Source organism: Nothoprocta perdicaria, unplaced genomic scaffold (assembly GCF_003342845.1).
Source record: "Nothoprocta perdicaria isolate Ctin4 unplaced genomic scaffold, notPer1 scaffold_41, whole genome shotgun sequence".
Lineage (NCBI taxonomy): Eukaryota > Metazoa > Chordata > Aves > Tinamiformes > Tinamidae > Nothoprocta > Nothoprocta perdicaria.
In genome coordinates, this window is record NW_020455655.1 from 222683 (window position 1) to 248322 (window position 25640).

At 37.8% G+C, this 25640-nt stretch overlaps 1 protein-coding gene and 1 long non-coding RNA gene across 2 annotated transcripts; both read right to left on the reverse strand.

Moving 5' to 3' along the window:
• On the reverse strand, positions 1 to 25634 carry MINDY2 (MINDY lysine 48 deubiquitinase 2). Its single transcript, XM_026045707.1, has 9 exons — positions 25281 to 25634; positions 17595 to 17652; positions 16795 to 16859; positions 14813 to 14971; positions 13890 to 13992; positions 11611 to 11753; positions 3929 to 4102; positions 2790 to 2963; positions 1 to 1789 (listed from the first exon to the last, which is right to left on the reverse strand). Exons 1-9 carry the CDS (start codon positions 25305 to 25307, stop codon positions 1670 to 1672), a joined length of 1023 nt encoding a protein of 340 aa, XP_025901492.1. The 5' UTR covers positions 25308 to 25634; the 3' UTR covers positions 1 to 1669.
• Positions 6028 to 8006, reverse strand: LOC112952797. The gene is made up of 2 exons (XR_003250467.1): positions 7909 to 8006; positions 6028 to 6115 (listed from the first exon to the last, which is right to left on the reverse strand). It is a non-coding gene; the product is annotated as an uncharacterized LOC112952797 (long non-coding RNA).
• Positions 25635 to 25640: the final 6 nt, after the last annotated feature.

The window sequence follows — 25640 nt, forward strand, 5'->3', positions numbered from 1 at the left end:
ACATTCTTTCCTTAGCAGTCTAACATTCTCAATTTCTAACAGATTTGTGTGCTGACTGGTTCCAGTCACAATGGCACGTCTGCTTGAAAACTGCAAAGCAGCTTTTTACCTGTGCACTTCTGTTCAGATATCAAGAACTCTCTACAAACTCCCTTGCAGACATTCTCAAACATCCATAAGTAGGAATGTCATATTCCAGCTGGCTGCCTTGACTGTCCCGGACGAGTGTGTACTAATGCACTTTACCCAGGCTTAGAGCATGAATCAGAACTTGTCCAGGAGAAGCAGCCTTTTTCAAAAATATCTACAAATTGCTAAATATAAATTTTATCAAAAAGGTTCAGCAAGAAGGTAATTGTTATTGACTTAATGGATGTGGAGAGGGGGAGTATGGTTCCCTCAGACTTCAGGAAATATTCGGTGACTGTGTTCTATAAATACTACAAGATGCAACATGTTTATTTGGTTCCCATAAATTAGAAAAATCTGGTTTCTACAGAGATTTCCCAAAAACTCTAAATTAGTGATTTAAAAAATAAAATATTACACCTGACTACCTTTCCAAGCAATCTCAGAGAGCAGCCGAGCTTCTCTCTCACCCTTCAAAAGTGTGCTTTTTAAGAATATGTGATTTAGAAAACAAAAACAAAATGCGTATTTAGCTACAGTACACTTGCTTAAATATACAAGTGGACACATTAACATCGTGTTAAAGATCAAGGTACTTCTGGAAAAAAAGGCAGATAGTTATTTGAATTCTGCATTCTTATATAGAATAAGGATTATTATAGACCTTAGTTTCCTCTCATCATTAACATAACATATGGAGAGGTCAATAAATAACTTATCTGGTCCAGTTTAGCTACAAGAGAAAAAATACTAAAAGAAAAAAAAATATCCTCTATAAAATTATTTGTATAACCCTGATAACAACTGAGTTTGTATACCCAGGTTTAATCGCAAGAAAAGCAAATAATATTAATCTTGCTCATCAATAAACGCCCCATTTTCTGTAATGCATACTTTTAGTATGACACCTACCAAATCGCAGATTTTTGGGGCAAGGTAAAGCTGGCTGGGGGTGCAATGATACCACTAACAGTATAAATCTGGGTTCAAGATCCAAACATACCAGATCCAGAAGCAGAGAAACCTGGACACACTGAGGAGGCAGTGCCCAGCTGTTCATTGGGCTCTTGTGTTATGAATACCCAGCGTCAGGTATATTTTCATACCATTAAAGTAACAGGATTCTGTTGTGCTAATGTACAGACTTCAGGGAGGAGTCTGACACAAAACCAATTGCTTCCTGTGTTTAGAGTAGAAGATAAAATAGCTTACTAACTGATGTAATGAGTAACGCATGTCACTATGACACAAAACTTGCCATGATTTGTGTGTTCAGCTACAAGGTGCAATATTTCTTATGACTAACTCAAAGCACAGCCRCATCCAACTGTGATTTGGAATCCCATCTCAAGCAGCACGCACTATGACTTTGAAGAAAGTCTGTATGATTGTAACAAAGTCACCCATCCTCTCCTGGAACGTGAACAAAATCCATGGGGTAATCAGGCACAGGCGGCATGTAACGGGTTTGTCTTCCTTTTTACTCCTTGTTTTTGCTTCTGAGGACATGCACTTGGCTCCAGACTAAATCCACTTGCTGTTACAAGAGAACACAGCTGTTCTTCTCTTTTTCTCTCTCCTTCTCTCGAGGCTCTTTGCGTTTGCGTTCGCTATTCCCAGATTGTCTTCCACTTGCTGGAGAAGCAGCACCTTGTACCTGCTACATGGGGGGGTGGCAAAGAATGCAAGAGTATTAGCTGACAGTCCAGTACTATCTATAGGCAACTAAAACAAGGCCAAAAAAAAAAAAAAGCATATGTTAGAACAGAATCTCAAGTTATGGCAGCTGAGTTCAGACAATGCCCTCAGGAGAGATTTATACTGGTATGTATTTTTAACCTTCTTTTTTTTTTCCTCCAAAGTAAAAGAACTCTTCTTGATTTCAATTTGCTGTCACCTCTTGTTCTTGCATGTTTGTGAAGAAGGTTTAGCCTGACATTTCTGTCTTACTGATTCATGCACTTACAGGCTAAAAGTGAAACATAAAATAAAAACTGTATAATGTAGACGGTGAAGAAAATATAAATAACAGGGCTTATCCAATGATGGAGAGAGCTTTATTTTTGTCAGATTTAATTTAAATATTAAGCAGAGCTATGTATCTACAAAGTCATTAAAATATCTGGAAAAAAAACCTAAGTTTATTTACTGAGAATGATACAAACTGARCTGCATCTAAGAACATTTTTACTGCTGTTGAAAGAATTTTGAAAAATGTAAATTGTCTTTACCAAAGATGAATAATAATAATAAAATCTAACTATATACCTGCTAATGTCAAATCACTTAAAAATTAGATTTGTTTAGTTTGGTATTGTTCTTGCTCCAGGTTTCTTTCTGTTCTTTCTGAAAACCTTATTTAAAACTGTACAGTCCTACTTTCTTCCAACATAATCTTTATAATCATTGTAACCCTAAACTCATCCTTGATGTAGAAGGCTAGGCAGACCTTATGTATGTGGCAGGAACCAGGATCTGCACACCTCCTCCACCAGTAACAACACTATTAAAATTCCTGTATGCATCCCGTTGCTTGTAGTACAAGAACATGAATAGTATTCTTATTATATATCTATGAACATAGATTTGCCTATGTAACTATCAAGTTAGTACTCACTAACACTCGTAGTCATAATCTGTAATGATGTTCTCTCTCTTACCTGGACTTGAGCTGCTGCTTGTTCCTGTTCCTGGTAGTACTGAGAAGCTCTCCTATCCTCCTCTTCCTGGAGCTTCTTTGCTAGCTCCAGATCACTGATTCCTTCTGGGATCTGTTCCCAGTTAATCTCTTGGTTTTGCTGTTCTTGTTGTAGTGACAATGCCATCAGATAATCCTAAAGAGTAAACCCATTTATTAACGCGTATAATCGCACTCTGCATCACAAACAGGATAGTGAAGAAGACAGTTAGGGCAGCTCAAACTAGAGCCACCTCTGTTGCCTCTACCTATAGTCATGTGTGTACATGTATATACACACACACATATATGTATGTGTACACACACACCTGCAGTATACATAAGATTCTGTAGTCCACAAATGAGATAAAAAGTGTTTTAATTAATCAAAAAGCATCTGCTTATTCATATATCCTTAAGTACCTTCAAAAAGCAGTAACTGCTTCAAAGGATTAATCTGCTTTATCTGTTTAGAATGTAAGATGTCTGGGGGCCTGGATGCTCTCGCTACCTGCCTATGCATTATCTAGGAAAAACGGGCGCTGTCTGAAATAGGAGTTCAGAAAGTTATTGCGTGTCGCAGAATCACAGWATGCTTGAGGTTGGAAGGGACCTCTAGAGATCATCTAGTCCAACCCCTCTGCTCCAGCAGGGAAATATAATTAAGAACAACAAATAACCATCATCATGTCACCACTACAGTGTCTGTCTTACATTCAGCAGAATGGCCAGATAGCAGAGCTCAATTATGACAATATTAATGGCTTGAAATAAATTTATTAGAGAGGGAGATGTTTCACAGTGCTATTCTGTTTCCATATAAAAGGCAACACAGTTGACATTTCAGATTCACAGATATTAAGGTTGGATTTTTCCAAACTATTTGGGGTTGGGCTTACTCTTTTCCTTGAAGTCATATGATAATACTGGAAAGAAGCATGTTTGAGAATCTCAGCGTAGAGATCTAAAGACTTTTTTTATAGCCATATATACACATATCTATAAATACATGTATGTGTATATATACACATATACACACATGCCCCTCAAAAGAAACAGTAGCTTGTAYATATAGTCACAACCAAATAGAGAAAACACAACAGAAACACAGGAATGCACCACCTGATCTATCTGATCCTGTTGCCCTCTGTAGACGGTTTCAGGGTCTGACGGTGGCCGGAGGTGGAATTCAGAATCACAGAAGTTTCCATCGCCATCCACATTGTGCAAGCTTTCCCAAACAACTTTCTCTTCTGTAAGAAAACCCTGGTCTGTCACCAGCAGGTAAAGCTGACCCTATGCAGAAGGATAAGGAAAACCTTGGAGTAATTTTCATTAGTTTAAAATTTGAGATATTAGATGGTCATTCTTGCTAACTAAACTGTTGCATCTAGAAAGCATTAATTCCAGTATACAGCATGAGAAGATTCACTGCTAAAATTAACAACAATCAAATCATTAAGCTAATTAAGGCATTTCACTGTTACAAATTTATCTTAATTTCTCTTTTAATTTAAGAGTTTAAAATTATTAACTGGGCTTATCTGGGAGACAGAGACAAGACTAGCAAGTCCAGAAGCCAAAGTAGGGAAAGGATGAAATGCAAGTTTGGGTTGAAGGATTTGAGAGAGCAGCTGAAATCAGATGGAAATTGGAGGAGAGGTAGGAGATAGTGCTGCACGTTTGTGGGATAGCAATGAAGCACAAAGCCTTTGTTTAAAACCCATTTTGGATTTTAATCTAATTCTACCTTTTCGTAAGGCTTACAAACACTACACTCCAAAGCAAGAAGGTTGCTGTTACCGACCACAGAGCACCCYGAGATAGAAGCCTCTGTTATTATTACTAAATACACCAGATCAACGTGCTCAAGAGTGTCCAAAGCAAAGCTGGTTACAGCATATTCACTGTAAACCAACCAGTTTACTGTCACATCCACAAAAAATAGCTATTCTATCACACAGTACACAGAGGGATCAGAAAGTGTACTAAAAAGACAACATACAAAAGAGACAGTTCCTGTTCCAATGCCTTGCAAAAAATGACAGCGTTGCTCCCCTTTTACAGGTACAGAAGTAGCTCTCCAGTTTCTCCTAGGTCATTAAAAGAGTGTCTAAAAGACATCCCCAAATCAAAATCAGTTATTTTCAACACAAAGCGAAGCTTATAACCATCCCTTCTGCAGCCAAGGGGCCATACAACTTAGAAGACATTCACACTATTACTTGAAGAGTCTTGTGCAGCGCTGGCATTAACAAAACAGCCCAATCCCCTGGGCTACGTGTGGGCAGAAGGGCCAGGCACCCAGGGCAGGGACAAACCACCAGTTCTGCAGTTCTACGTTCTGCCCCAAGTTTGGGCACGGCAGTTATCCCAGCACAGGCAGGACATAAATAACATAGTCAGCAACAAAACTGACCACATAACATGACCTGAGCAATCATCTTTCCCTGGGAAGTCAGCCTAAAATATAAATAACAGTTTTGATGATTAAAATCACCCAAAAGAAAGAAAACAAAATAGTTTTAAATAGGCATCCTCTGTAAACTGAAGATGTAAGTGCCTTAGGTATAAGAAGTCTGTTTAAACAAACAAGGGAAAAAAAAATCACAGAAGCCTTAAGGTAAGCGTATAGGAAGCTTTTAAATTCTGACCAGTACACTAAAATTAAAAACAAAAGAAACAAAAGGTTAAGTGAAAAAAGGCTCAATGCAGTGAGCCTTCTGTAATGACAGGTATTTGGTATGACTTGTTACAAAAGCTCTACAGTGTAGSCCAGCAGTAATACTATAGTAGGAAAACATTAGTATATTCATAATCTTCCAACTACTCTAAGCTGAACTTATCACATGAAATATTAAAATCTCCCATTACTTTAACAGGACTAGAATCTAATATCTGTTATTCAAGGGTAAGTTATTTGAAATAGAGATGTTTCAGTTTTGAACAAAATTCATACCAATGCTTTGTTTTACTTTRAAGCCCTCCTGTGTTGAACATGAGCACTAATCATTTGAGAACTCCAATCTCAGCTTCATGCTAGTATCATTTTCATGAAGTTTCTCAAAAAAAAACCAAAGATTTTCCAATGCTAATATTCATAATTCCATCTGACATCAGGAGCCAGCTTTTTTGTATTAGCTATAATGTAGATACTTATAGTCCTTGTATCAACCTTGCTAGAACTTCAATTTTTACGTTCCTTCTTGCAAAGAGTGGAGACCACATCTGCACAAGGCTGTTTACAGGCAGCTCTTCAGCATCATTCATCTTCTTGTCAGGATCTCTGAGGCTCACTTTGATGGACACCTAAATTGGTGATATGCAAGTATCTTTATTGCATGACCTTCACATTGCCTCTAGGTTAGATCTGCAGCATATAAGGTGTCAGGAAAAAGCCACCATCCTCCAGCAGTTACCAGATCACAAAGTCAGTCACAGCTTTCATCATAGCTTTCCTTCACCCTCACAAATTGTGCAGGGAGAAAAACAGCTATGAGACAGTGACATAAAACCAAATGCAACATTAGAATTTCTCACTTGCCGGATCCAGTGGTTTTCCAGTGCATTTGTAGTCTAGTGAATAAGGTCTCTGCACTCCTGCTCTACTCAGCACAGCACACAAGGAAGAAAAGGGAAGCAGGGAACACAGTGGCAGAATCAGAGATTTAGTATTTACACTGAACTCAAAAATCAGGAAGGAAGTAATTAAAAAAAAAACAAGCAGAAAACAAAACACACAAAGAGGTAACAGTGTCTTCTGATTAAGATGTCAAGGTCCTCCTTATGCATGTGTGTTCTAATCAGAGTTAAAGCTAAAAAGGGGGTGCAGCAGTACAGTAAGGTCATCTAATTCACCTAATGAATGTATATACTTTTCAAATGCTGACCTKGCCAAGAACTAGGCACTTTGTGATGTACAAGCTGTTTCTACCTTCATGATACTTTAAAGAGCTAGTAACTGCTGAAGTGGTATGAAGTCTATTCTGTACGTGTTTTAGGTTTAGCTTTTATGTTTATTATAAAATGTGAACTTTCATAAATATGCAGTCTCACAGGCTAACACTGCCCACAAAAATGCTAGCACAGAATATACAGTAGTATTAACTACTAAAAACTATTGCCTAACAGAGAATGAAACATTTAAAACTCTCAAGTATATAACTATAACTGTTACAGGAAAGTGTGCCTCCAATGGAGGTATGAATGATTAAAATATTTATTATAAAAACTCAGATGGTAGCCCAATGCCCAGATTTGATCGTTTCATATTTAAAAGGCTTGAATAAAGTCTGCTATCAGTGATGCTGGCTTCTGATTACAGAAGCCATTAGGCTTCTGATTTACAGAAAAATATTCTTGTACGCTACAGGTGATACTGTTGGTTATAAGAACTCTTTTCTTGGGTTAATTTCATGACCAGATAAACTGATTAAATTTTTTTTTTAATAACATTAGTGTCTTTACACTACCCATTCTGAGGCTTATTATCCAGTTTTTAGCAGTTTAAWTTTTTTTTTTTAAAGTAAAACCAAATACTTGTCTAAAACTTTATATTTTCAAGACAAACTTTTAAGCATAATCCGTGAATGTCTGTATAAATGTTCTCTTGCACTTCTGGATCAGACTCTCTGAATTTATGAAAGTGTTTAATGTCCATGTGAATTTGAACTATAATTTGGGGAATAATCTATCTGAACACTTTCACTGCAAGGGGAAACTAAGACTATTTTTGAAAATATGTAAGATAAGATTAAACAGACTAAGCTTCAGAATAAGAGCTATTATCTTACTATGTAAGTGAAAATATCTAAATGTTTAAAAAGTTATATACATTGTATTATGTTGAACTCTCCATCTTTTTTAATCCAAAAAAGAAAAAAAAATGTAATTATTGCTATGAAATAAATTTTGTATTTGGTTGTGTTGAGTTCTGAAATAGAAACCTGAGGTTTATTCAAAAACCTAGAAAGCATCATTGCAGCATACAGACTGGAAACTCTGTCCAGGTGAGTTTGTTGACATTTTTCAGTAAAGTCAAAAGGTTGAATAACAGTCATGTCAGCAGGAAAAACATTCTAACTGAACTAAGATATTCTTACCAAACTGATCCCCTCTTTACAGTCCTGTTTTTTCCTTGATTTAGGGGATTATCATGGGAAGCTTTTATTATCTGTGTAACAAAAATCAAAGGTAAAAACAAAAAAGAAAGAAAATCACATCTTTAACTGCTGAAAATACTTACTGTATAATCACAGAGCTAAAAAAATTTATTAATATGCAATTAAAGGAATAGGACAGAAGAAATAACTAGTTGAGTACAAACTAACCATTATTAGTGAAATTAAGAAACAAATCTCACTTAAAGGGATGAATTAAGAAACTGATAACTGAACTCCCCTTATTAACTAATACCACATTTTGACAGCTACTGTATTGCGGAATTGTTAGCGTGTGCGCACGCACATTCAGACTGCTAAGTTGTTTTCTCACACATATAAAACCAATTTTAGTAAAACAGCCCTTCAAAATAAAAACTCCAACAACAGGATGAAGAATCTTTCAGTGAGATGTTGCTCTAACCTCAGTATATTCAGTTAAATAATTCTGAGTGTTACTTAAGTCTTGCATTTTTAATTGATTCAGCAAACACTGCAAGTAGCTGCAAATACTTTGTAATAAAGACCTAAGAAGGAAATCCAACTTATGTGCACAAAGATCAAACTCTTTCTGCCTTAAAGCATCCACAAGATAATCCCTGATTAATTAGAGCTAAGTGTGTGTGTGTGTGTGTGTGTGTGTGTATATATATAAAATAAAATGAAATTAATAAAGACAGCACCAATGACCTCTACAGACAGCTCACTAGATCTAATGTGAAGAAAACTAATGCAGAAGAGAAAGATAGACAGAGAGAGAACAAACTGTTCACCCTGGCACTACAAATACTAAAAATGACTCGACAAAATCACATGGCTGTGATTTGGCCTCACTATAAAGGAGAACTAAGGCTGTGCTCATTTATTTTATTATAGAAAAACCATAAATATTTAACTTACAATATGCCTGAACACATTTTTTGTTTAAATTATTAACACTTGCACCTCAAAATCCTAAAGCTGATTCTACAGTTTAAAAGGAATTCATAGTTTTCCCCAGTTCCTTTGAAGAAGCTCAGAGACCTTTTATTTTCTCCTCCAACAAGTGCACTTGAGATGAGCCTGTATTATACTTTCTTAGAATAATACTTAAGCATCCTAATGTACCTAGTCAACTAATATTCRAACTTGGAGGCATAGCTGATCTGTAGACTTTCCTGTGGGAGGTATCTATATAAATAAAGTTCAATGTTACATTTCTGAGGCTGATATTTTAACAAGAGCAATTGGATTTTGGTATCTTATTTTTTCAAAGTATAATACAGGCTCAAGTATAATTTTATATTATACTTGATATTATACTTTTTCAAAGTATAATATCAAAATATTATACTTTTTCAAAGTATAATACAGGCTCATCTCAAGTGCACTTGTTGGAGGAGAAAATAAAAGGTCTCTGAGCTTCTTCAAAGGAACTGGGGAAAACTACAAGTTCCTTTTAAACTGTAGAATCAGCTTTAGGATTTTGAGGTGCAAGTGATTTGAGGTGCAACAGATTTTCACTACATATTCCAGCTAATTAATCAAAATTAGTTTCTGGAAATAACAGTTTCATCATGTTTAGAGCATATAAATAAGCCTTTTCTGAACTTCAACTGTTTTGTTTATATGACTCTATATATTGGTTTGGAGGGAGGACAGGGAAGAGCGATATTGGAAAAAACAAACAGTTTACACATTTTTTTTTCCCCAAATAAGTTTATGTAACTTTTCTCTGACATTATATCCTCTCCTCTGTTTTTCTAACTTATAGATCTTTCTCCAAAAAAGAGCCAGCAGTACTGCTGACTATTGCTAGAACTGTGATATAAAAGAAAAACTCCATTATAAATTTATAGAGCTAACATTAAATCTAATTACAGGAAAGAGTACAGCAGATAGGGAAAAAAAAAAACCCAAACTTTGTGACAACAATGCACTTGATGCTCAGGTCAGCATCCTGGAGATACAAAAGATACCTGGTCTCAGCAAAAAGCTGAAGTCAAGCCCGTATCTAGCTTCTTGATAAGAAAGAAAACCTAGTGGCTGTAAGGCTAGCTGCATTTGTCTGGTCCTTTAATAGCGGATATATTTTGTAGATATATTTTAAAAGTCACAATTATAGCATCAAGCACTTAAGTACATAAGTACAGAAGCACTTAAGACATTATTTCCAGCAGGACTAACATACTCTACCTAGAATATCCTCTGAACTAATGAACATATTTCCTGCCCTTCCAGGTACCATCTGTACTTCTACTTAGACTTTTCTCTTTAAAAGCAAATTGGTATTTTTCTTCTCAAGGAAAGCAACCACAGAACCATGTTTACACCCACACRGCAAATATTACAACAGCTATGGCAAAATGTAGATTTAGAAAAATGAAAAGAAGCAACAGTTAAAATTGTGACATAAGCAAGCTTCATCAGAGAATACAACCATCATCATCTTGGCCATGAACTCCTTCAGACTCTGCTCCCTTCAATACATTCCAGAATCTTTTTATATGGGGTAGCACATGGAGGGAAGGGGGAAGATGCACTTTTAGCCATCCCTCTCTGTGTTTTAAAGGAAGAGTATCATTCCATACAGATTTAAAACAAATCATAAATATGTTCTAGGTAGTTGTTAAAAAAAATATTTTATCTTTTTTTTGGAGAGTTAATCCATGATTTACAGAAGCATTTGGAGCTTTAGCTCAGCTTATGAGTAATTATTCAAGATGCCAGAGGTTAATATATAACAGTCAAGATTAATAGATGCTAAATAAAAAGAGTAGTACTCCCTAAACAGCATCACTCACAGCATATGAGGTTTCCAAACAAAAGATGGTTAAAGGAAATACAGCAGCCTTTCCACATCTATGYATGCTACCAACATCCTTTTTTGTCTTTTATTGTCATTATTTATAAACATAAATGTACATTTTAAAATCAAAGTTTTTTTAGTAATAGCTAACCAAAATGAAATTTCAATACTGTCACATATTACAGTAGAAACGTGCTATACTTATAATGCTGAGAGAAATATTTAACTACAGGTATGATTTGACACTATAATCCTAAGAAAATCTACCTAAAATTACTCAAGTTTGTCTTAATCACAGCCCTCTTTTCAGAGAGGGTTTGACTATATAATCTGTCAGATACATACAAGCACACTATCACTTTGACAAATGCAAAGTTACATTAGAACAAACAYGTTCCACAAGTGATCATAAATTTGCCAAAATCAATTCTTGCCTCCCTGGAGTGGGGAGTTTCAGAAGGAATCACCAAATTGTCACTTGTTTCTACTATCCCTGAGTATTTCTTTCAAAGTTTTCACCATTTGCTTCCCCAGCTTCAAATTCAAAATTAGCCTTTCATCTCATACTACACTAACCTTTATTTAACAATAACATGCTGCAAAACAATTTATATAAGCAAATTATATACAAATACATAAGACATAAGTTACCATAACATTGAAAATAGTAACAGATCCTGATATTTAGAACAATGATCAATTATTTGCAAGTAACATTTGCTCTAGATKTTACATTCATCATAAGCTGTACCTACCTTTAATAATAATAATAGGAATTACTATAAAGACAGGGAAAAAACAAGTTTCACTTTGAAATGAAAAAGAAAACAATAACAACAAAATACAATTGAATATACCTTATATTTAGTCATGGTGCTAAAATGGTTGTTCCTGAAGAACACACAAAGCTCTCCCTCCTGGACAGCTGAAGTCAACTCACACAGCCCATGGTATGTCAATTGTGTAGCTGTGTTATTTAGAAATTGTTCAGCTACAAATCCTACAAAAGTAATACACAGTTACGCATGTGTCCATCATTCGCTTGGTTAACAATGAGCCACTTTCCTCCCCCTCTCTCCCATCACAAGGTTCATGAGAATTAAATAAAAAAATATTTTCTGTCATTGCCTTATTAGAACAAAGAAAGGAAAAATCTCACCAATTAACACCAATGTTTTATGAAGCTGGAGTTAAAAGTGAATTCCATTTTTACAGATTGCTTGTTAAAATATTTTACTTAATGCCTTTAGGTAAAGCAGTACTTCGGAGCTGCTCATCACACAGCATGCTGCCAGCATGCAACTGGTGGGCAGCAAAACTGTTTTACACATTACAAGTAATTGTTGAATGTGGTGAGAAAAGAAAAAATGAGGAGAAAGGATTGATATAACATGCTGACTGAAAAGGATGACTTAAAAGCATATGCCTATCTGTCTACTCTCACAAACGTCAGCAATCTATGATCTTACTTCTGGAGACCGCTGGGTAATTACATTGCAGGGGAAAAAAAAAAAAAAAAAAAAAAAAAAAAAAGGAAAATCTCTTACCATTTAGTATACATCCCTAGGCTGTGGCAGGAGAAAACTGTAAATTGTAATTTCTTGTTCTTGGGAACGACCAAAGGAATGCCATAATACACAACCTCTTCTCAAACTTATCCTTACTATTGAAGTCTCCGTTGATATAAATAGAGCTACAAAACACCTGATCTCCTCTGAGCTATTTTTCAGATCTACAAGAACCTCCTGCAGAGGCATCACTTCTGAATTTAATCACAGTGTGTAAGACTTGTCAGTTTTGTTAACAACGGCCCAGCCAAAATACCTCCGTAACTATAAAATGAGGAGACAGAAGAAGTCTCTTGGCTCATATATAACACATTTCCAGTTGAAGAAACAGCAACACAGTATTTACTGAATACAGCATCACATACCACAACACGCTTTTTAAATATACCCCAGCAAACTGAAAACTCTTCACAAGCTGGAGTCCCTACTGCTTTTCTTGTCTCGCTTCCCTTCTGTGGAGAACGGTAGCTACTGAACACATGTTTTTCAGAGTGCCCTGAGATGGGCCCGTGCCGGCCTCGGCCTTGCCCTGCCTTGCAGCTCAGCCTGCAGAGCTGCAGTTGCACTGCTGCTGCTGCTGGAATACGGATGCTGTTCAATACACACTGTTGGTTTGCTGCCAAGAAACACAGGAAAGGGAGGTTAACAGCAGCAGCTGAAGCAAAGGGCTGCCTTTGCCCCCCGCAGCGGCTGTACACCGCTGTCCACAGACTGCAAGCCCTGGGCACTGGGCAAGGAGGTCCATTTGAATGTCACCAACGAGGGAGCATTTACTGCTCCATAGCCACTCCTTATAAAAGTGGTCCAAACCAAAAATAAAACGAGACCTATTATTTGGATCATATGCCAAACCAACAAAAACCTAAGAACTCCTCCAAAAATTCAGTCCTAAATCCTCAAAAGTAACCAAAAAGAAGTCATTTTCTTTTTCTTTGGCTGTAAATATCTACACTCAACTTTCCTATATATAAATGCAGGCAAAACAATAAAAATACAATTTGTCCTGTTCTCTTACTAGAGGAATGCTCCGTGACTACCACAAATGTTAAAGAAGAGATTCAGAGAGGGGAAAAGAGCTAGATGTTCCCAAAATGTAGCATTGTAAACAACTTTTCACATATTTACATATGCTTAATCCACTTCCAATCCAATTATTTTTTTTATTTACATGTAGCATGCAATCCATGTTGAAATTATATGAGATCAAGACATAGCCAAGTTGAAATTTAAATGTTGCCCATCATTTTTATGCCTTCCCATGAAAAGCAGTTTTTCCCAGCTTTTAAAAATCATCTATAATAGAACTCAAGAGAATGCGGCTGATCACTGTTTTGAAAATTGCATCACAGAAGTTTAGAGGACCAGGACAGTGCTGTCTGCCTTCCCAGGGAAAGAAGATTAGTAGACAATTAATCCAGTTCATCCCATCTGTATCACTACACAGCAGACAATACACACAGGATTCATACACAAGATACATAACTAAGATTTGATAGGTTGGATTCTTGGAGAGAAAGAAAAGACACACACACAAAACAGAACAAACAAACAAAAAAAACCATACCCACCTTCACTAACCAGTTCACTGTTGTCTGACTGTTTACAAGAAATTATCTTTTCCACTAGTTGATTGTAACTGCAGTTACCAACTGCCTTTACAATGTCAGCAACCTGGTGCAGGAGAAAACAGGACACCCAAGTGAGAACATACCTTTATAGAGAACAGAAAACCACTGTAAGCCTATTGTAATTATTCATAAGCATATAATAAAACTTCCCTTAAAAAGAACATATTACTCTCTAAAAATAAACAGTAAAAAAACCTTAACTCATATTGTTACACATTTTGCAGTGCCAGATTCCATTTGGAATCCATAAGCTACAGCTTCTCAGCATAAGTTATTACTAAACTGAAGAAAGGAGAGGAGGGGGCTCCATTTCTACCAACTACCTTCTTCCATGGAGTTTGGAGTTTGAGTTATAGATAGAGCTTTTTCGAACTGTTTCTAATGCTTCAAGTTCTCAAAGCAGTGGCTGGAGGAACTCAGACATAACTGAAGAAGTGAGGAAAGTACCTTTAAATTCTTACATGACAGGCGTTCTCCAATAAGCTTCACCATTGAAGCATGACACACCATTTCAGGCAACTTCCTACATCCCTCAGAACAACAACCGTCACTTGTACGGTCATGATTTCAGAGCATTATTTTGATGCTAAGCTTGACTAAAAAAATAGTCTCTGTAAAGTTGCTGTGCTTAACAAAAAGCAGAACAAGCAAAAACCCCACAGATAGTCTCAGCTCCCTTTCCTCCCTGACAAAAATCCAATTTTACTGACATTAATACCACAATTACCATGTTCATCATCATCGACTCAGACCTACCCAACTCCAATTCAAATTAACAAGATTCTAAAACATCTTCAAAAAGAAAGAAACAAAACCAGACTAATTTTAATCGCTGCTTGAATTACGCTGAAAAAATAAGTTACCTGAGGGTCCACTAACCATCCGTGGTACAAAGGGATATCWAGCAGATCGAACACTATGCACTCAGGTGTGTATTCAAATACTCGCACACCTGTGAACTTCACATTCACATCCAGGCCCGTCTGCAACTTATGCAGAATTGCCATTGCATCGCTCATGTTCTGTCAGCAGAAGCACACAAACAAAAGGAACAGATGACTAAATGCAGCTGTTACTGCTTGCTCTTGGTCACTCTTACATGCATGGTTACTCTCAAAGCTTTTATCATATAGCATTCATTCATTAATTCAACATGTATATGATATATACACATACAGACATATGTGTGCATATATAGACACACACACTCATTAAATATATACCACTTTTGTATCTATCACAGACTAAAACATCTCCCAAATCCCCAAAGGGCAAATTAACTACTAAATTGCTCCAATGGATAGTCACATTATTCATAGCATTTTATAACGTAAGTGTACATTAAATATAACAAGTACACAAAAGGACTCAACGTAAGTGTACATTAAATACAACAAGTATACAAAAGGACTCAATTTTGGTTTTGCATAAAATACATATTTAAAATCAAGTATTACTGCTGTTTGAATCATCACAGTATATGAAGGCACCAGTGGCAGACCAAAAATTACTAAGCATTACTTAGATCTTGGAAGATTTTGTTTTGGTATCTCTCAGCACGTGACAGTATTTCAAAACAAAATGTGTATGCAAAAATCATGTGAAAATACATATGTGAAACAGCCTAGTCTACAAACCTTTGCACAATACTTCAGATATGCAACAGCATGGATTCATTTACAAAAGGAYCAGAAGTTTCATGTTCATCACCTGTAGCATTTTAACCCAAGCAATTAACCAACTCCTCTTAGTGATACATAACATACACAGAGTAATACCGACCATTTTTCCAACTCAGACATGCCTATGCTTGTGAAGCACTTTAATAAGAAGAAGAAAAAATAAAAAATAAAGCTTTGCACTGCCCTAAAGGCAATAAAAGCCACAGCTTCCATTTTACAGCAGTGCTGAAGGGCTTCTCATGGAACACTTACAACGTTTTCAAATGACAGTCATTCTGCAACTGTAATTTGGCTTGCTTTAAACACCTAGCTTGGGTACCACGATAAGCCCAGCCACAGAAGCACAGTTTATCTTCACGCTGTGAAGATGAAGCGGCCGAGTCCAACAGACTGCTGTGCCTCTACACCCACCCCTCTGCAAGAGCAGCTCGATTCACTGCTCAGTCTCAGGAACAAGTGTGCAGCAGAACAGACTGCAACCATATCTGCTGATGAATGGTCTGGACTGTCTTTACTGCTATCTCATTTTCATGCTTACTACCATCTTTCATCTCACTCAGGATAAACCTGACTTGCATCATACGAGGCCAGGCCAGAAGATCTGGCAAGGAGTCATTTACGGGCAGAGGAGGTGCCCGCAGGCGCAGCATGTGAAACTGCACGCTGACCAAATAAATCCCCACCCATTTGGGCATGCGTATTCCGGGCTGTCAGCAATGACTAGCTGCTTCACAGACAGTAGTTTCTCAAGAACAGCACAGCTCAGATAAGGAAATAGTTCTACTATATTTAAAGGGTACTTATGAACAACAGGTCAAGTCCTGCCTGGGCAGCTGACCCATGCGTCCGACCCATGTCCTCAGCTAGTGTGCCGGGGCTCCCCAAGCAGGTTGGAGTAGAAGTTTTTTATTAAACTTATTCCATTTAATCCTTTTTGAACCTTGAGTGTGTCTCAACCAATATCCTGCCCTCCCTTGCCTGCCTTGCAGTCACAATCATGCTCTACAGTAAATCCAGAAATGAAAAACAACAAAAATTATAACTGCAAACAATAGGGTTCCTTTTCACTTATAAGCATCATGATATAGATTAAAATTAAAATTGTAATTTTTAAAAAATAGTTCTGTCAGATATAAGCCCCTATTTTAGGATCAGCTTCTTACCTGCTCATAATTTAGACGTTGAATTTCAGATATCTCTTTAGGTTTTGCATCAAGAATATAATCTCCTAAAAAGTGAAAATAAAATTTTGTTATGCTCATAGTTCCAAGATTTCTGTGAACACTTCTGACTGAAGGAGACTCTGATCATATACACAAGCCTCATCTATTAATGACATTCCACTGATTTAGAGCCCAAATTAAAATCACAAGGTAGAATAGAATAATGAGTATAAAACAAAGTAAATCAAGGAATAAAATCCGTCCTGTATTTTTCTTTAGTTGTATGAAACAYACAGTCCAAGTTACAGACTGGTCACTGGAAGCAGCTGCAGGTTTGCAAAAGAGCAAGCCTGGATGGACTTGCCAATGGAGTGGCCTGCAAATGAGACAACTACACTGTGACAATTACATCCATTTTTCCTGTTATTTTAATGGGATCATACTTCCAAGAAGTGGAGTTTCCACAGATAATTAAAAGGCAGAACTGACTTACTACTTCCTGTGGCATATAACAAACAACACTGTAAGAGATATGAGTAAGTTTATGTCTGACAATGTGTTGGTGTCCTAAGCCATTCCAGCTGTATCACCAGGCTGATGACTTAGGAGAGCAATACAGGAAAGTTGTAAAGACTGTTAAAGAAAAACTTAAGTTACTCTATGTCATGCAGTGTTTTTCTCGAAGTGTGAATTCAAGTAAAGCTGAATAAAAAGGTTGGCAAACAATACAGTCCTCATAATACTATAAGTACAGTATATAATTTAATTTGATAAACCATCTATTGTCAATAATTACAAACCTAAATATTCCATCAACTGTTCAGCCGTTATGATTTCCATCATTGGTGGCAGCTTAATCTGTGAAAGAAAAAGTAYATTCTCTTTAAAATCTCAAAATACCTTATTAATGTATCCTACTGTGTATTTCTGGACTGAAGTCTTCTGACCACACCTGGCCTTGCAGTTTGTAACAGCATCACCTGCTGGGACTGAAAACCTTACCAGTAACTCTAGAGAGCTAAAAGAGAAAATTTAAATAGGCATTTTGGTTCCCAGTGGAACYACACACACCCAAGGGCTTTCTTTGTCTCCATTTTTCACACGCAGCTTGGGCTTCCCCTTCCTACCCAAACACATCACCAGCCTCTCCCTTGATCTCACAGGAGCTCCCACTRCTCCCCTTGTCAGCTCAGCTGCAAGGATCCATAATAGAAAGGTGGAGAACAACAGACACACTTAGCTAAGAAACCTTTACCTTATTCATACAAGTTTCTAGCACCTTGAGTTTATTTTATTTCTTAACTGCTTGTCAACTCAAAAGTTGCTGTAAACAGACCAGAAGAGGACCTGGAACTAGAACCCAAGACTCGCAGAGGTAGGAGGAAGCCACATTCTGTGGAGAGGATGCCCAAAACTCCCCATATCTCCCCATCCAGCGTCCACTGCTCACAATTCAAGGGTTTTGTTCTATTCTGTACAGGAAAGGCTGGACACACAGACCTCGCTGATGGAGCTTCTGCTCCTCTCCCCAACCTATTCCTGTCAGCATCACCTGGTGAAACCAAACAGTCAGGAAAGGGCCACGCACATCTTATACATTTTCCCTTTCATCTAGCTCCTTGGACAGATGCTTTGATTGCTCAATCCCATATATTTTATTCATATATAAATCCCTGAAGGAGCTCTAGCAACAGGCAAAGTGTAAAGCSCTTCTAAAACCAAGCACGCACAAAGCCACACTTCGGACATTCTGAAGGAATAACAAAAAACCACTGCCTTTAACTCTAAAATAATGCATTTTCCATCAACTAAATAAATATCTCAATTTTCTAGAATTTAACTTTGTCTTTCTCTTCRTTTTTTAATCTTCTTTTTCACCTTCTACCTATTTCAACACCTTATAGCAGAAAGTCCAGTGTTTATTTTGAGTATGAGGAATTCTCAGCTTCCTCAACACTGATGCTTGTTCTCTTTGACACGTACGYAGAAAGGCACAATGTGAAATTGTTGACTCATGCTTAAGCTTTAGTAACATCCGACTACCCTACTGGGTTTTGAGGAGAAAGGAGGAAGWAAAAAGTGACAAGTTGGAAGAATAACACATATAAAGGTTTCTGATGCAGCATCCCAAACTCAAAAATACAGTATAGCTACAAATTATACTGTTTGCATTATATTTGAGAGGGTTTCCTTCAGAACCTGAAATTTAAGTTACTTTAATCATTTTCCTGCAGAGAAGCACATGGGTTTCTGAAAAGGTAAGCATGTGWGCTATGAGCCTGCCCAACCCTATGTCAGAAATAGCCTGCACCATACAATGCCTGTTGATCAATCTTTAAAGGGTGGATATACAAGAAAGTTGATGGTACTGTCAGGGATCTGGGGCAGGAAGGGAATTATAGTATAATGGTAGTGAAAGGTAGGGGGATATAAAATGTTAGTGAAGCAGGACATAAATTCCTAAGAAAAAAAAAAGCTTAATTAGAAAACATACCCATAGCCACGTTAATTTTTTCAAGGYATTTAAAAAGAGCTACAACTGATTACTACTTATAAAATTTCTTAATCTCTTCTAAAAACTTTAAATTTCTCTAACAGTCTATACACCAATGGTTTTCAGAATCCCTGATACTGCTCATAATATTTATACTGAGTATGCACATAAATATAAAATGTTGGTCCATGAAGATAACAGGACTTAAGGTTTAAAAAGCAAAGTCCTGGCCTTCCATTTCTGACCTGGCAGCATTTCAGCCCGGGCAACCATTAGCTGCCGACATGTGAGTTTGCTGCCTGGTTCAGCACTGCTCCTAAGGAGCATCAATGTAAGAGCACACAACAACATTACCTCAATTACTTATGCCTGAAGTGGTTCTGGGCTCAGAAACTGCACAGATGCCCCGGCATAGCAGGGAGGAGAATGAGCCTGCTAGCTCAGCCCAGCAGGACTACAGCRCTGCTTCTTGCAGGACTGAAGCTAGGATTTTGTTGTTGTTGTTTTAGTATATATACTGTATAATTATGTGGGTTCTGTATATTTCAGCACTCYGCTCTTGTAGCATAAAAGTGCTAAAATTTCAGAATTTACGGACTAAGAAAGATACTTCCCCTTACAAATGTAATGCTTAACAATTTCTTTTTATTGGAGAACCAGAGCAAATGAATGCGATTGGTGTCTGCAGAATCTTGCATAAGGTTGGATATTTTAACAAGCTAAATCTCAGAATCAGCTCCTAAAACGCTAAGCAAAATCAATAAATTATTTCACTGCATTGTGACAGGACTGACATATTTGAAAAGGGTTCCATCCTTAAAAAGGGTTCCATCCTTAAAAAGGGTTCCATCCCAGACGTAAGTACTTTCAAATAGAACTGAACTAAGAATGTATAAACATAATGCTATTTCCTAACTTCCAAGTGCTCCTTATGAGTACTTATACAACAAGAAACATACCCACAAAAAACATACCCTTATAACCTCCAGGAGAAAAAGAATCCATACAGAGCTATACCCATTCTTCAGAAATAAGAAAACAATATCAGCAACAACAATTTTGCGGGACAAACTTCATCAACAGGTTTCTGAGCTCTGTTGGTAGATTTCACATTAATTTCACATTTTAGGGTAAAGAAGAGGTAAAAACAGCCTCAGACTAACCAGTTTCTATTTAGCCTAACCCGCACAGTTTCTATGCATTAGACTACAAATTTGAAAATCACAATAACTATTTTCAGCTGTCTTAACCAGGCAGCTGGTCCAGAAAGGCTTTAAAATTAAGTGATACAGTCTTGCACTGAAACTAATACTTCTGAAAATACCATGCATATTAAAAAAGTCACCCTAAAATTTTCTAATGACATCATAAAAGCTCCTAACAGTCTTAGAACATGTGTGTCTCAAATAGGCAAATTCAGTGTTCAGGAAAAGCAAAGGGGAGCTACAATCTACTCCTCAAAAAAAAAAAAAAAAAAAAAATTAATACTCCCTGCAAATATATGCATCTCTTGTCCTTGCAGAAACAGCTTCATGAACATAAGCAGTAAGTACTATGTGTTGTGACACTATAACCTCCCACGCACCCCGCAGAACAGGTTTCCTTAGACACTTAGATCAGGCTTCCTACTCTGGAAAAAGGACAACTGTAAGTTAATTTTCCAAATGATGGATCTTGTACAGGAAGGAAGGCTGCAGAGGCCTTTCCTGAGCATCAGCAGAAGCTCCCTGCTAACTTATCTTCAGAGGCTGACTTCATCCAAACAACTCGCATGCATTACGCTATAAGAAGGTTTAGATCAGTAAAAAGAAAAAGCAGACCATATGTAAGGGGCCTGCATTACCTCTCACCCTAGGTACACCCGTTGTGACAAATTAAATGGATATCAGCAGCTCTGCATGATGTACTTGGCTCTGCTGAGAAAAAGATCGTTTTTATAAGAGCCTAAAACTAAAAACTTCGTACTAGCATCTTTTTTTTTTAAACTTTACCTCTTCTTTGTACCTCAGTTTGAATATATTTAAGTCTATACAGTTACATAACATTTACTTACTTAATTGTTACAATTGCCCAAGGAGGTAATGTTCACAGCTCTAAAAGCCACTGCCATTTTATTGGAACTATGGCATAGAGTGAACRTAGCTCCCAAAGTCCTCAGTTTGGTGGGACAAGGACTGTGATTCACAAAAACTTTTGCAGATACTGTCAAATGCACTGGTAGGATTTTTCTGCTACAAAAGAAGCTGCTAGCACAAGATAAGCCATATACATTAATTTTTCAAAACACTACTAATATTAGTGTTATTTAGTTTCATATTACATTATGTTTTCCCTTTGATTTATCTCATGCATCAAATGATTCACTTCTCTGTTCTCTGGATATTTCAGATACTAGCTTTTGTGCAACAGTTTTTGGTTCACAAATTGGTTTGGCTATATGACATCAACCTGCCAAAAGCACACAGATCAGATTTACATGGCATATTTATTAAGCTTTAGCATCTGATCCACATATTACCACAGAATGCATCCTGAGAAGGGCCATTTAAAAAACAACAAAAAAAAGAAGAAAAATGCCAAAACCTACCAAAAAGTGGTGCACAGATTGTGCACTGTTGTATCCAACAAAGATCATAAGTATGCCTAGAAAAGCAAGTTTCACATTGCTAAACTCAATCATGTAGTAGTCAGCAACAGCCCTGCAGAAAACCTGAGGAGCCCACAGATTAAAAAAAACTTAAATATACTGTGCTAAGCCACTCTGCATGAGAGGAGACAACCCACGCTTCTGAATACATGTTTAAGGTCTATTTCAACACTCCACTTCTGTTTTCATTTACACAAAAGAAGCCTAAATGCTTACCATGCTGTTTAGCACATCAGTTACTTTCTCAACTTAGTATCATACTGTTTTTGCAGGTTTTATACATTCAATCCGTTACCTCAAAGTTGCAAGTTCAAACTCTCTTTCAGAGAGAGAGGTAGCAGGCTGAACAGCTTTATTACAAGTTTAGTTTCAAAAACCAGTACTATTGAAAGGAAATTTGAATAATCCCTAGGAGAGCTACTTGAATTTCCAAAAAAGCAAGTGTCGTCGCAGCAATGTTCCACATATAATATATGGATGCAGCATTCTTAAAGAAATAGTTATTTTAAAATAATTTTTATACCTGTATCCCAAATAGAGATCTTAAATCTGATCTCAAACACTCCCGAAAGACATAATAAAAAAAACAATGACTAGGAACAGAGAATAGAACAGAGAATAATCTTGCTGAACTAATGAAAAAAAGGTTTTCATAACAACTAGAAAAAAAAACTTGAAAAATATATAGCACACTTACTTGTAGTACCTGTTACTGGAGTTATTGCAGTCCTGTAAGCAAATCAACAAAATACCTGGAGTACTCACTAAAACAAGACAGACTCRCAAGAAAAATCTTATTTTGAATGAGGAGACAGGGAACACATGATCACAAAACTGTTAGTGCAGGGATAAGAAGCTTATGGTCTSAAGTGCTGAAGCTTCTGAAAAATTGAGTCCTCCTTAGCATATCCAAACATTAACCTGAGTTCTTAGGATTAGAAACAGAAAAATGTGTCTGTGACAATGGCTTACATACTGTCTGGATACTTAGGAAGCAAATAAGGTCTCAAARCTATCACTGCAGTGCTGGGATAAGCGAAATATGAATCTGACATCCCATGGGATATATTTTTGAAAGCGTGAAAGCTAGTACGGTAACTTTAATATTTCTCAGCTTTGAGTGCTTGCACTTATCTGAAGTCATTTGAGACCATATTTACCTACAGTATGACCAAAATTCTCAACCTTGAGAGGGCAGAGTTCTGAAAAGGAAGGTTGGTGGCTGATAAATGAAAACAGGTATGTGTTTACCTTCTTACTCCCTATTACATCTTTACTGCTGCCCCCTTCTCACTTCCTTTTTGCTCCGATGTTCTTTACAATATGCAACTTTTATTCACCTAAGGCACGCTATGGTACTCTCATTCTGCTTTTGCCTACTTTCATCAGCTATTCTGCTCCCTTGTTCCCAAATTATAATTACCTGACCCATCTGATCTAGTGTTCACCTTGGTTCAGGAGAAGTGAGAAGAATGTGGATGTCCATCCTCTGCCTTGCCATGCARCTGGCTAGTGTCAGTGATGAGCTGGCAGTATCTTGCCACTCCAAACATTGCCAGCATGCTTCTTGACCAAAAACTTGGGAAAAGAAAGGCTAGTTTGGAGAGGCACTAATTAGGAGAATGAAATTATAGGGAGAGGCAATATATAACCAGCAAGGGCAATTCTATTCCATTTGTAACCTTTCATTAAAGGAAGGCTTACCAAGGAAAATCTGAACTAGCCTTTTATTCAAAAACAACACTACACAGAATAGTAACAGAACCAGTTCTCCAAAGCCTTGCACTCATCCTTAGACATTGAAGGGAATGCATGGAGGGGAAAAAAAAAAAAAAAAAAAAGTTAAGTACTGAAATCTAAAAGGCTTTTGTGCTCACTTGAAGTCAACAGAACCTACGTAAGACAATAACTTAAAATCACAACCAGCCTCCCAGTACTACTTCCACTGATGTCTAAGTATCTGCAAGTGCCACTGTATCCATAGCTTTTGTCCTGATGTACAAAAACTCAGGAAAACACACAGAAACCACAACTCAAAGAAAATGCCAATAACTGTCTGAAAAAAAACTGTCTTTCATCAGAAAGATCCACCGCGTTCTATTTCCTTGAAAACGAACAAAAGTTGGAGTGTCTCAAGCAAGCGCTTGAGAAAAGCTTGCAAAGCTTGACTGCTGAAAGCTTCGCTCTCCAATTTAACTTTAGAAGCTATTTTTTTGTTTGTTTTTAAGTGAACATTCCTCTGGTTGGTGGTTTTCTTTTCCAGGTGCCATTCAGCTAGATACCAAAAAAACAAAACAGTCTTTTCTGCATCTTCTTAAGAAGAAGTAAAACATTGCTGTGCTTGAAAATCCATATAACAGCATCGAGCAGCTAGGGAATGCAACACATTTTACACAGTAATGTCCAGGTACAACAGCAAGCATTTGCACCCTTCCCATGCTCCCATACTGGCTTGCTTTATTAGTCAAGGTCTGTGAGCGCATGCCTCAATGCAGGAAGTAAGCAATAAATCTCACACTAGAGTCTATAAAACACCTTGACTTATAAGCCTGAACTCTCCAAATTTGTTGTTGTTCCTCTTAACTTCTTTTTCTTTCTGTCACCTGTTACTCCAGTGAATGGCTGCCTACTCTTCCAATACCAAACCTCTCTCCACTGATACTATTATGCAAAAAGCTTTGCTACTGTAAGGCATCATTCTACTGTGTCCCCTACATTTCGGGGTTGCATTTGGGAAGAAATCTTTCTTGGTTTGTGGAGTATAGCAACTAGAAGCTACTCTCCACGTCCTTTCTGGACATAAACATTAGTAACGACATTATGACATATATTTAAATTGCTTTCCTTCAATTCTAAAGATTTAGAGTTAAAATTTAGAATTATTCTAAGTCACTATCCAAGGCTGGTAAGAGACCATAAAAACTTCCAGACCTCAAAGTTGTGCTCGATAAAAACCTGATTTACTAATTACTTTTGGAAGAGACACTTACTGCACAGCAGCACAGGCACATCACCGCCCCGGAGGCACCTGCTCGCACAAATCCGTATTTTGTCAAATTCTGACTACATGTAATTACATAACCTACTTTCACAAAATGTTGCTCCAGCTCCTCCTACTATAAATAGAACCTTTGTTTACTATAAACCTGCACARAGCTGCAAACAAAACACCGCTCAGCAAAGCCCCGTCTCGATGGGGATTTCTGTTCTCACAGGCGCCCGCGCAGCAGAGCGATGTGCGACAGGGYGTCCAAGCCCCACGCGAGCGGCACGGCGGGCCCCAGCCTGCTCCCCGAGCGGGGCCGCCAGTGCAGAGCTAAGTTTGGGGCTCCGGGCGCACGGTACCTTCCAGGCCAGGAGCAGCACGTTCATGATGGCCAGCAACGGGCAGGGGCCGTTCTCGTTCTGCGTGATGACGGGTGTGTTCTCCTCCTTCCAGCGCACCCACTTGATGTGATACACGGACTGGCCCGGGAAGCGCTCCTTGGAGGCGGGCAGCGGCGCGCCCGCCGCCGGCCGCCCCTCCGCCGGTTCCGGCTCCGGCGCCGGGCCCGGGGCCGCGGGCGGGCCCCCCGCAGCCGCGGCCGCCTCCTCGGCGTCGCTGTTGAGCTCGGAGCTGCTGGGGCAGCCGGAGTGCAGGTTGGAGAAGGACTCGAGCGAGTCGAGGCTGCGGGACTCCTCGCCGGGGGGGCTGGGGGCGCCGCT